The sequence below is a fragment of the Prenolepis imparis genome, unplaced genomic scaffold (assembly GCF_030444845.1).
Source record: "Prenolepis imparis isolate NDT839.2.m4 unplaced genomic scaffold, iyPreImpa1.0 SCAF_1, whole genome shotgun sequence".
Taxonomy (NCBI): domain Eukaryota; kingdom Metazoa; phylum Arthropoda; class Insecta; order Hymenoptera; family Formicidae; genus Prenolepis; species Prenolepis imparis.
Window position 1 is genome coordinate 10276236 of NW_028141159.1, and position 13703 is coordinate 10289938.

Sequence of the window (13703 nt, forward strand, 5' to 3'; positions counted from 1 at the left end):
GAAAAAATAAATTCTTAGATTGAAGTAAAAATATATTAATGTTATGTAGGTCATGTAGTGCAATTTTGGATTTGTATGTGTTACAAAAAAGAAATAAACATTGCCAGAATATCTAGTAAGAAGGTCGATGTATTATATTAAACCGCACTTTACTGCTAACAATAAGTCTGCTCGCTTATTTATGGAAGAAGAGATGTTAGTGCCCATTTTTCAGTTGCATCTTCTATTGATACGGTAACTTGTGAATTGTAATTTGATAAATTCTGTTCTTTTAAAACCTTTTATTCTGATATTTATTAATTTAAAAAGTTATTTACAAAAAAGAAAAAATATATGTATAATTTTATATACACACACACATATATGTAAATATGTACATTTATATAATTATTACATTATATTTTGTATTATATTGAGAAGAAAAAAAATATTTCTTTTATATTACAGAAAATATTGCAATGCAAACAGGTAGTTAAATATTTTGTTTTGTTTCATTAAAAAACAAAATATGATTCAGTAATTTTTATGTGTTCCACAACATCAGCTTTAAATAAAAGAATTTTTTTTATGATACGCTTGAGAATTGTATCTCTCTCTTCTGTGATATATCTGTCTCTTACATGTTGATTAATTTAAAAACGATTACGAGTTCATGTCAGTTATAAGCTTTACTGTACATGGCATGATTCGTAAATAGCAAAATACTTTTTTTTCTGGGCAGAAATTCTCGCCGTTTGTAGGACACTCTGTATATCGATTAATTCAGAAATAGCTGCAAGTGCGCTTAAAACGCTCATGTGAGAGAAATCTTTTTTATGTAGATTTTCATCTACTGTAAAATATTTGTATCATACCAACAATATTTGTCAGTTTGTTTAACGATCGAGCGTCATCTGAAATAATGACAACTGCTAATCAATATAATTTTAATACATTCTGACTTATCCTTATACATACGTATTATCTAATTATTTTAGTTTTATCCATCTTTTTTTTTAACTATCATAACACAGATGTATTCTGTGCAACCATTTTAATTATACGATCCGTTATATTGTGTGTATATATACATATATACATAATATACATATATATATATATATATATATATATATATATATATATATTATATATATATATATATTACTTAAATGCTACCGTAGAAAATTTTTTTATCACAATATCATCAATCATAATTCAAGTCAGCGTATGTCACTGTGTTCGTCTGCGTCTTATGCCTTTTTTGTTGTTCAAGCTATTATGACAACCGCGTCTCGCGAGAATGCACTTTATTTTCAGACAAGGTACGCGAACACTTTGCGGCCAATGTGAAAAGCCGGTGGTTCGTCTTTTAATAGCACGTTGCATCTCAGCAATGAGAGTCGCCGTCCGCAGTATCTATCCATATACCGGGTGGCCCAAAAATGTCGCTCCGTTTGACAATGATATAGACGATTAGACTGTGATGTCGGTGCTGCGATAGTTTCACTGTAAATATATATTCGTTTATTTGTGATCAAGCAATTAATTGTTGACCGGGTTAGATTGGGACCGGATTTACATATAGTAGTCGAAATAGTGAATCAATGCGCGGTCTCTTTGTGAGACAAACAAAATTACTGTCACTGCAATAATTTGCATTAAGACTTTGGTTGCATGTCGAGGATTATCGCGTGCAAAATTTAATTATGTATTTATGTATTTAGTTTATTTATGTGGCCTTTGGACATATAATTTTTAGACGATGTTATGATGAGCACATTTTATATGAATATTTTTGTTTCAACTTTGACCAGAAATATTATTAGGAAATATGATAAACAATGGAAATTTGTATATTGTGAATACAGAACAAAAGTTAGAAAACATCTATAGTAAATGCAAACTGTATTTGTACATTGTATGTACATACACATATAATACATACACATATAATTAATAATTATTATAATTATTATATATAGAGATTAATAATTATTATAATTAATAATTATTATATATAGAGTCACATAAACTAAATTATATTTTTTATTTTTGTTTTTATTTTATTTTCTAATAAAATATTTTTCATAATATTATATAAATGTAAATCTCTATTTATATAAATATAAATCACTTGTGGATATGTGTCGATTGTTTTCGATTCGGAATGAAAGTCACTATAATCTTATCGATCGATATACGTATTAAGTTGTCTCTGTAAACGTTGACAACGAAGAGTAAACAGCTCGTAACAAATCGATTTTCCCACCGCTTTTTCCCTTCTGTCAAACAACATCATTCATTACCTTAGAAGCAAAAACAAATTTATTAAAATGGAAATGCGTCCATGTCGACGATATCAATTTCATCGTGCACGAAAAATAAAACTTTGAATACAATATGTTCAGAATTCGCGAATATATATTAGGCTTAGGCAAAGAAAAAATATATATACGTAAAGTAATACACATATAACAATTTTTCAAGATATGTGTATTAAAAGTGAAATCATGTTATTTTTAATTGTTCTTTATCATATATTTTCTGTAAATGAAATACAAGTAAATATATATGCTTCGAAGTGGCAAAGGTGAATTTTTAAATATGATAACTAACAGATTGATAAAATTTATTACGGGCTATAAATATAGTTAAATATTTATATTGCATATTTTTACAGTACATATTTTTTTGTTTTTTATAAATTGATGTATTTTGTATGATATAATCTTTTGTATGATATAATGTTTTATTTTTTTATCAAATGAAATAATAGAGAATAATCCATTATAGGGTGAATTGCTTTTAAATAAACGTTTAATGCATTGAAAAATATAGTAAATATTTATTAAAGATAAAATATTGATATGCATTTTGTAGTTAGTGAAATTTACATTATGATCCTAGTTTGTTTCTTTATTTTATAACTGAATTATTCTGAAGTGGAAAATATTGTATTATTTGCTATATTTTATAAGTACAAAATATTGAAATATTTTGATATATAGTCCTTTATCACGTTCCTTTTACTTTATGAATGTTACTTGAAAAAGAAGTAGGTCACTATGACTGTTAAACAATGGCGCAAGGCAAGAAAAGTGCGCGACCATGCGAGGTCGCTATAACGCGATGAACCGATGATGCATGGATCTCGTGTTAGAGAAGCTTATTCAGGATTGTCAACGTAAATCAAAGTTATGGCATGTTCATAAATATAACCAAGTTTTATTAAAAATTCGTATTTTAATTAAAATCTATTTAAAGTAATTTATTGAACAAACTCATTGAAAAATATTCAGATTTGAAAAAAAGAAATTTTTTGTTTAATATACATATATTATAATGCTAATTGACGTATATCTTTTTCTGTGTTAGTAATGTATAAAATTGATACAATTGTATTATTTTTGACAGATCAAATATATATATATATATATATATATATATATATATATATTTCAGTGATTTAATTTCTTATTCTTTCTCATTTATTAATTATTATATTGCTTTTTATATCGTTACATTCTTTGTCACTTTTTGTGATATAATATGAAGTTAATATATATATAAAATATTCCAGAATTATATATATATATATATATATATATATATATATATATATAATTATAGTTCTGGAATATTTTTTATTAATAAATAGTAAGTTATTTAAAAAATTGACGAAAAATAATTATTTTATAGATATTACTTGAAATCTTAACAAATGATCATTGTATAATGGGAAAACAACGTCATAATTAGCCTAATTGAACTTACTTCTTGAAATAATCCGTTATAAAAATATCCGGAAAATATGTTACGGAAGTGTGCTTCAAAATCACCAATAAAACGAAGTCGTGTTACATTTATACGTTTTTCTCAAAGTCATCGAATATTCTATCGTGTTGGTAGAATCGTATTATTGGTTTTGCACAGCTGGACCTGTGATGTAAGGTCACGTTATTTGCTTGACTCGCAGTATATATTTCCTTTGTCGGCAGGATGTTGAAAAATAAAACAATTTAATATTCTCACACAGAAACCAACGTTTCGTTTTTATATCCTGCGGCTTTACAAGTTTTTTTTTCGTAAAAGCGTTTCTTTCTTGTATTATATTTTATCGATATTGTAGCAATGTGCAGTATGAACAAAAATATTATCTAAAGATTTAAAGAGAAGAATTTTATTCGGTGACAACACACAATACACAATACACATGCACACACAAAGTTGTACTCAATATTTGTCTTCATATTTCTGTGGAAAAAAATAGAATGTCCTCTTTCACTTATAGATAGATTATAAAATATTTGATGACTTTGAGAATGTGTGTAATATATCATTTTTGTAACCAATATGTAAAATGAGGAGGGAAGATATTTCAATTATTGATTATTTCATTTAAATAGTTACATATATGTATAAAATTATTTATTTACATCTGTCTACAGATATCTATTAAATTCCTTTCCTTTGCTTTAATATTTCAAAGTATTATTCCTTCTTGTTAAGCGTGCTGTGATTGCGAATGATTGTTTTATTTTACGCGCATAAATTATGCAATTGTACTTACTTACATTCTCTTCTTCCTTGCAATGTTCTCGCATAGCTATTTGCGTATATTATAAATGTGCGCATGAAACTATTCCCGCGACGAAACGTGTTAAGGAGAATCGCGAAGACAACGGCGTTTCATGCAGTTTGAACAAACTTTGCTAATTCGCAGAAACTCTTTGGTATTCAGTATACCAAGATACTCACTATGACAAACATTTTATTTTGGTTAAACCAGCACGATTCTCGCAAGTTAAGATTTATAATGATATGTGATTTAAATGTAAAATCAATTCTTTTTTGTTACGTTTTATTTCTATGTTTATATAAAAACTTTCTTTGAAGCTTCATGTCAGATTAACTAAAAATTAAAACTAGAATATCTGCGAAAAATTCCATGAGAGTTCGTACAAAAGTTTTATCGCACTTATTGAAGTTTGAGTTAACTTTAAATGTGATTAAATTGTTAGATAAAATGCTAGGTTCACACTTTTTTGCTTTTTTTAAGACTTCCTGACCGATTTATGGATTCGTGAACCTTTTTAGATAATAATATTAGAAATAATTGTAAAAGTTTATTCTCATAAATTAAACTTTAGGAATATATAATAAATAGAGAAATAGCAGAATTTTAATCTTAACATAAATTAAACTCTAGCAATATAGAAATAAATAATAGAATTTTAGAGTCTTTATTTATTTATTTGATAATAAAGATAGATGATCAATAAAATAGAATTTTAATCTTTATTTGTTTATTTGATAATAGATATCAAATAAATTTGATATTAAAGAAATTTTATTAAAGAAATTTTTTATTAAAGAAACCTAGATTTTAAATTTCTCAAAAAAGTAAAAAATTGATTAAATATATCTTCTTAGCGATATAATTACAGAATATAAGTTACGATAGATCGCATATTATAATATATTATTTTTATCATATTATGAAAAGAAATTGAAGCTTTTCTCGTGTATTATGTCTAAAAATCTTTAATTTTGCGTGTATCGGAAAACTGTGAGAAGTTTATAAATTTCACTTGAGCACTTAATTATATATATATATATATATATATATATATATATATATATGTATATAATAATTAATTTAGATTAATTTCATATTATTTCTAAAAATGGTATTAAGTCTTTTTTGTTTATTTTGATGATGGTTATTTATGATTTAACTGCGGATTCGATCTGGTAAGCCCCAGGTAGTTGCTCGGGCGACCGCCCAAGGCGCGCTTGTCTAAATATAGATCACTAATCCTACGGTTTTCGCCGGTTCTAAACTCGCTATCGTCGCGTGTCCCGGCTACATTGACAAGTAAGAAAAGTCTGTCTGCATCAGCTCGACAATGTTTGCCTTGAACTCCTGTGCCCTACCATTTCTAATCTCTCACGTTCAATATTTGTCTATTTTAATCGTATATTATAATTATAGAACACAAAATAAGAAAGTAGTTAGATATTCTACAAATGTATATTTACATAGAAAGTAATATAATATAATATAGAAAGTAGTAAAATATATTCCACACAATTTATCTATAAGAAGTGTTAAAATATGTTGTTAATTTTTAATTGTTTTTGAAATTATCAGATAAAATCTTAAATGAGATGCCATATAATTTGCAATTAAATAAATTTAATAAAAATTTGAATTTATTATTATAATTTCTCATCATATTAGCTATTTCAGAATATTTAATCTGATATTATCTTTCTTTTTTAATGCAGTATTAGAATCAATTAATGTATTTTAATTATTTTTAATACACATTTAATATCTATTACTTTTTTGTCAAATAACAGTATTTATTATTAGATTCAACTAATGTATTTATTAGTTTTAATATATTATTTTTCTATACTATTTTTATTCTTTGTTTAGATTGATAAATTGTGTGGAATATATTTTTTCAATAATAGCCATATAAGAGAAAAATAAAAAAACGTGAATAGTGCGATAATAACTGGCATGACTGAAAGATTATTTGTTAAATAAATAAAAGGCGTGAAAAAGGAGAAAGATCGATAACACGTGCGTAATACATGCGCGAAATACAAGAAGGCAAGCATCAGGTGAGATCCCTACAGGACGAGTTTCATGGTCGCTATAAAAGTCCGTAGGAAACGTAAATCAGGGTCGAGAAATGGGCCCGGGTGGCCGTAGGGTGCGGAAAAATTATTGCCTATCGGGAAAACCGTGCTCAGGCGAAAGTTTGTATGACCTGCAATTTCGGGTCGACTTTCACTCTTTTTTGTACTTTTGATAGAAACGTGTATTGATATGTGACAGAAAAAAATATTTAACAAGGTAGTTAAATTAATCGACCAAACTAGCCATTAAATTTGTCTAAGCTACGACTTTTATCGACCATGTGGTTGTGGTCCTTATAAAGTATAACTTAAAATATTAATTACAAATTTTTCTTAAAAATAAAAAAAATAAAAAAAAAATAAAAAAAAAACATAAAAAAATATTTGTTTGTATAAAAAATAGAATACCAAAATAGTATAATATAAAATTAATGCATTATGGAAAATTGTTTAAAGTATACAGCTAGCAATAAAAAAATTTGTGCCATATTTACTCTGATTCTAACTTTAAAGATTCTTAATATTTTAAGATTTTTTTGAAATATATAAATTCTAAAAAATTATAGAAGTTTAATAATATATATATTAAATTTAAAACTTTAAAATTTGAATTGTATTACCTTTATCCTTTTTTGTGAAAAAATTAGGAATTTTATATTGTAAAGTTTATATAATTTAACAATATTGAAGATATATACATATTAATTTTTTTAGCGCTCTTAAATTGAATTAATAAAGGACTTTTTACATAATTTTATCTGTTACATAATTTTTTAAGTTTATATATTTCTCCTTCAATAATATATAAGACATAATATGGCAGATATTTTGTGATAATATTTCGCAGAATATTGAGTGATCAATCATTTTCAGCGAGAACATTTTTTTCTTCAAGCGCGTGTCACGTCGTTTACAAAAGCTTTACTTTGCTTCCCACGTCACGACCCAAAATTGCGTGCGACCCGAGAAATTCGCTGGAAAAAGGAACGATCTGTTGCTGTTGAGTGCGATCCATTACACTTCATTTTATCCCCGGTGTTCTCCCTTTTCCTTACTCTAGTCTTCGTTTGATCTCTCGAGTAACGCATGTCGGCAGAATAAATGATTGGCTATTGTTCACAGTATAATGTTGTTTCTATGTCCTAGATCATATTATGATTTTCTCTTTACATCAATTTTCATAAGAAGTGTCAAGCATCGACATTCTTTTTCCTTCCGGAATTTTGGATATAATATGGATATAATAATCGAGATAGAACAATATCTCATAAGATTTTAGATATAAACATATAAAACTTTGAAAGTTAAAGGCATATAATAGAATGTTTATACAACTATATATTTGTTTTATCTGTGAATTCTTCGATTAATTTTGATTCCAATAAATTCTATAAATCTTGAAGTTTCAAGATTATATAAATCTGGAGTTTCAAGACTTTTCAAGTTTTAGAACTCAATTCTTTGCGCTATCGCATCATTTCTTAAACTTGCATATCAGCGTTTGTCGCATCTGCAATTGCAGTATGCGCTTGAACAAAAAATATATGTTGTGATAAGATAAAATTAAAGGAAAATTCTGACGTGTATAACAAATTATGAAATACATGGGAATCGACGTAACAAGATGACATTTCGAAATATCAGTAGGAAATATTTTTCATATGAAAAATTGTTGAGGAAAATATTGCTTGATATTGTTCGTCAGTAAGGCGACAAGTTTGCAAGAAATATCTCGAACAGCTTATATGATCTGTCTTTAGATGTAGAGCTACAATTTAAATGAGAGGTTCGCGATAGATTGCGATCGAGACAGAGAGAGATAAAGATTTCTTTTATTTTTATTTAATAAATATATACGCTTTGCTTATGTGAATACGATTTAGAGTAATATTTTATGTTAAATGGATATAATGATATGTTTTCTTTTCGAATATTCAATTTTAATCATTATCAAATTTTTTAAAATATTTTAATTTTATAATTATGCTACGGTGATGTTTATATGATGCGTTTAATAACAAGAATCTCGCTAATGTGGAAAAGCAATACAGAAAAATATGAGAGCATCCTACTTCAGAAAAAAGCTCTCACATCTCTTATCGTCGCCGCAATCCCAGCGGAATGCAAACGTTCAAGTGCGTCGCGAACTCGTCATGAGAACAAGTTAAACAGATAGCTACGGGCTCGCGCGTATTTGTTCGACCGTGTGTTTACGTCACCCGATATATGGTAAATATGTAAATGGGGTTGGACTGTTAGAAGCCTTGTGGGAAATGGTCAGCTATATAGCGAGTCACGTGTAACCGTGGAAAAGTTTTACGATCGGACATTCGCATGACTGAGAAACGAGAACAGACCGTACCTTTTACGGTTGAATTCTTCAAGCACGCCATGAATTGTTCACATTCTCCCATTTCTCTCTCGCTGCAATGCGAATCCTCCTAACTCCGCGGGCGACAACGTTGGGTATACATAATTTCATCATGCTTTCCGAACATTTGGCCGGATCGTTTGGCTAAGCTGCCGCTGTTTTGTGTCGCTAACAATGCCCGTAATAATGTTTCGTGAATGTATTTCTATTGCGCGAAGTATGTTTGCTTGGAATTAAACATAATATCTCGAGATGAATGAGCTCACATAACTTTGAAAATCTTTCTTTTGCGCGAAGCATGACATTCGCTTCGAAGTATACATAAATGAATAAGATCGCATGAGTTTAAAAATTTTTCTATTACGCAACGCATGATATTTGCTTAAAATTATACATGGAAATAAATTTGAATTTTGAGAAATTCTTCTAGATTTTTCTCTGACTTTATACTTCCATTAAAATTTAGCATTCAATGTTTACTAGAATTTATAAATTCAATATCTTGAATTCTAGAATTTTTTAATCTAATAATTTATATATTTTAACATAGTTATATCTCAAAATGTTTGAATATTCGGTTTTCATTAAAACATGATTTTCTGTGTTCTATATTCAAGAAATAAGATGCTGAAAGAATAAATAATTAAAAATATATGTAAATTTTAGTAGTAATTTTTAAGATTTGCAAATTAATATATTATATAAGTTATGGAGCAGCTATCTTAAAAAAATTTTTTTATATCTGTTTCAGCTACGGTGACATGGTTCCGAAAACGATTGCGGGAAAAGTCGTCGGGGGTGTATGCTCCTTGAGCGGTGTCCTAGTGATCGCTTTACCGGTGCCTGTTATCGTCAGTAATTTCAGCAGAATATATCATCAAAATCAACGTGCTGACAAACGGAAGGCGCAGAGGGTGAGTGCACTTAAGATATCTTTTAATTTGTATACGTAATTTTTTAAAGAGATTTTCCTAATCTACTTAATAAGTTTTAAATAAATTTTATATTGATAATATATATTATTTTTTATATCATTTTATATGAATCACGATATATATATAATATATATATATTGTTTTAATTGAACTGTGCATTATATACTATTGACATTATAGTAAATCTCATTAATCAATTCCATTCGAACGATAAAAGAACAATCTATAAAAAGAGTGGAAGATAGTACGCTAGACCTGTTTTGGCAGCCATAAATTCGAATTACTGTGATAGATAAAGTTGTAACTTACTATCGAAAGTTTGAACTTTAGTAGCACTCATATCCAATTTCAAACTTTATGTATAGAAATATCTATATATCTTTATATCTAAAATCTATATATAATTTCGATAACATCTAAATGTCTACCACAGAAGTGAATACAAAGTTCAAAGATATTATTTCAAGATTTCCATATATTTTCTAGGATTATCTCATATATAGATTCACATTTATTCTTAAAATATACTAGTTATATTCTCTCTCAAACAATTCAATTTGCATTTATATTATTTATATCCATATTTATATAAAATGATCTATATAGAATTGGCGAAAAATACATAGAATTAGGTTTTTATGAAATTAAAAGACTATCTACAAATTTTAAGAAACAAAAATAAATAATTAAATATGTTTTGTTTCTTTAATTTGAAGCGAGTTTTAATATAATTTTGATACATTTTGAGTTACTAAGATAGCAAATATTGAATTTTAGATAATTATAAAAACTTTAATGACTCCTGAAAAAAGTTGATTTTAAATTTCATAAGAAACAAAACTCTGTGTGTAACTTATATATCGTCAATTCTAGAACACTATATATATAATACAAGTTTATTGCAAGTATATTGCAATAATTTAACTTTCGTGTGAAGTTATATTTATCGTATAATATCTCGGCGTATATACATTATAATTTTACGTACGACATACATCCAAACATTATCTTTTTCTTCTCACGAATACAACGCGCCTCTACAAATAGCTGCGTTACTATTCGTGCTATCGAGAAGTGTACACTTTATTCTGGTATATTCTGGATATCGATACTTCGGGATGCTGTCTTCGGACTAAACTTGCTTTGCTGGCTCAGAGCCGCTTCGTAACAAAATCGCTAAAAAGAGTATCAGAGCTTTTTTTATCGCATGTGTCCCAAACAAGAACGGAATTAAGGAGAATTGACTGATGTTTATCTCATACAAATTGCAGTATAAATGTGAGATAATTTGAAATATTTAATTTATAATTATCCAATAAAAGATGTTTATATAATTTTTTTTGCTGCGTAACATTTTATCATTGTTCAAAGTTCAATTATAATTGGTCAAGATCATGTAATAAGATTGAAGATCTGTATGACGCACAACTCTCCTCTTTTTCTTTGTACAATAAATATTATATATTAAATATAGAGCGCTTTTACATTTATATATATAAGATTCAAAACGGATTGCAATCTGCATTTGTGATAAACATCTAGCGGTACACATTTGCAATGAACATATTTGCAATGCCAGCAAATTATTATTCCCGCATGAGTTTTTAGAATGATATCAACAGTATCAATCTATTTAAAATTTGCAACTTACGTGAGTTACCTTCATGTAACAATATCAAAGATGACTAGTAACAGACTGTGAGTATATAAATTTCGCGACCGACATTCTCGAAGGCGAGGAACTCTCCCGTCGCCATTTTCGTATCCCCCAATATCGACGTTTCGAAGATATTTCTTCCATTATAGGGAGGAAGCGGCAGTCCCAGTCGGGTCGCAGTCGATGACACGTTAGCTCGTTTCGCGTCATCATTCCCACAAGTCGGACGATTTATTCTCACCCACGTGCAGTCTGTAACTTTGTCTCCGTAGCACAGTTACGACCATTTAACCGAACATCAACATTTCACAAACTGATCGCGAAAAAAGTAAACGAATTACTCCGCTTGCAAAAAAAAATTAGATTCTTTTAGACTCTTTTATCCTTGCGTGATCTTCCTCAGAAGTCCTGCATTCATAAAAAATTGAGTAAAAAAATTAAATTATGCATCCTCGATTAAAATTTAGCACAATAATTTATTATTATGTATGGAAAATATGTAAAATATGAATTTATAATTTTTTTATAAATTTAAAGTTTCGAAAATCAAATGTTCCTCATAATTGAATCACATTAAAGAAATTTTACACACTATATAAAAAATAATAATTTGAATAATCTAATTTTTCTTTTTCTGTAAAGCAGAGCTTTTTACAATATCTTAAAAACTTTCTTATAGCATCATGCAAATAGGGAGCAAATAGGGACGGTTATTCTCACACATTTGCTTCGTTCCCGTGACACGATTACCATTTTTAGCATCGACATTTCGGCTGCGCATCGATCGAGCCGTAAAAAGAATTTCGGTCGAATTCGCTATGTTTTCGAAAGATAAAGAGAGAAGGAAAAAGATCACCGTCTCGATCTTCCCTGCGCGTCTACTATATTCCTATTGCGTATCCTTTCAGGCAGAATATCATCCTTTGCGCGATATTTTTACGAGAACTCGCGGATGAATGTGCGAGTGAGATTTATTCTGAAAGGCGAAAGTGATCTTTTAAATCTCTTTCGCACATACGAACGAACGATTTATTTCCACACGTGTACGTTTATGCGTCTACTTTGCTCGCGTCAATACGCTTCGAACGATTTAAGCAGACATCGACGACGTGCCTGGATAGATCTTGCGGAGAAGAAAGATGGTATCACGGCTAGCCGAAAAAGGAAGTCGGCTACGATCCTTTAAATCTTTTCTGTACGCTTGATTTCGCAAAATGCACCATGTTACAAATGAAGAGAATTTATGTCTCATTGTCAGTTATAAATCGGATGACATAATTCATTCTGACTTGCGAAATTATACCGTCGAGTGAAATTTTTTTAAGAAACACAATTTCTTTGAAAATTAAGAATTAACTTAAACATAATTAGACTTACAAAAAAAATAAAGAAAATTTTATTTTATATTATTTCTTACGCCTTCTTTAATATTATTATTTTGATATATAATTTATTATATTTTGTTTTATTTAGAGAAATTTATTTATATTAAAACTCTTTAAAGATTTTTTAATTTTGTAAAAACGGATTTTCAAAAATGTTTTATTAATATAATTTTTATCTATATTTTTAAAAATCATAAGCAAACTTATTTTTTAAAGATAACAAAATAGCTAATGGCTAATACTTTATAAATGAAAATTTATAATTATATTGCAAATAAAATAGAAAATTCGATTACATTATTTTAGATTCTATCCAGACTTAATATTTCTATTTTAATTTATATTTATTATAAATAATAGTTTTGTCTTTCTTTTGCTCTTTCTTTTTTCAATTTCAATGTGTTTTGTAATTTTTGAAATTGTTTTATGCGGAATTACAAAGTTTTGGATCGCTTGGTTTCGCGAAGGTCGGTTCGCCGATGCCGCGCAGATCTGCATTGCAGATGCAGTCGCATCTACATATGCATGGACACGTTTGTTCTGATTCTCGCTCTCGGACAGCGATGAATCTTTCGTCAGGTTTCTTTCTTGCACCTTATCGACATTCGAATTTTTGTATTGTTAGTTCTCATGATGTTTTCTGGAACTCAATATTGCGCGATGCATCTCGTACATCATAGTACAATCTTAGCATCGTATAGGGTATGCCAATTTTATTG

The 13703-nt window shown here is 28.2% G+C and overlaps 1 protein-coding gene across 6 annotated transcripts in view; it reads left to right on the forward strand.

Moving 5' to 3' along the window:
* The window catches only part of Shal (potassium voltage-gated channel protein Shal), a 106772-nt gene that overhangs the window by 26804 nt on the left and 66265 nt on the right, over positions 1-13703 (forward strand). For all 6 annotated transcript variants that reach the window (XM_083054029.1, XM_083054019.1, XM_083054036.1 and 3 more), the window contains exon 2: positions 9759-9921. In XM_083054029.1, coding sequence (XP_082910155.1) covers positions 9759-9921 — 163 coding nt within the window. The remainder of the gene's footprint in view (positions 1-9758; positions 9922-13703) is intronic.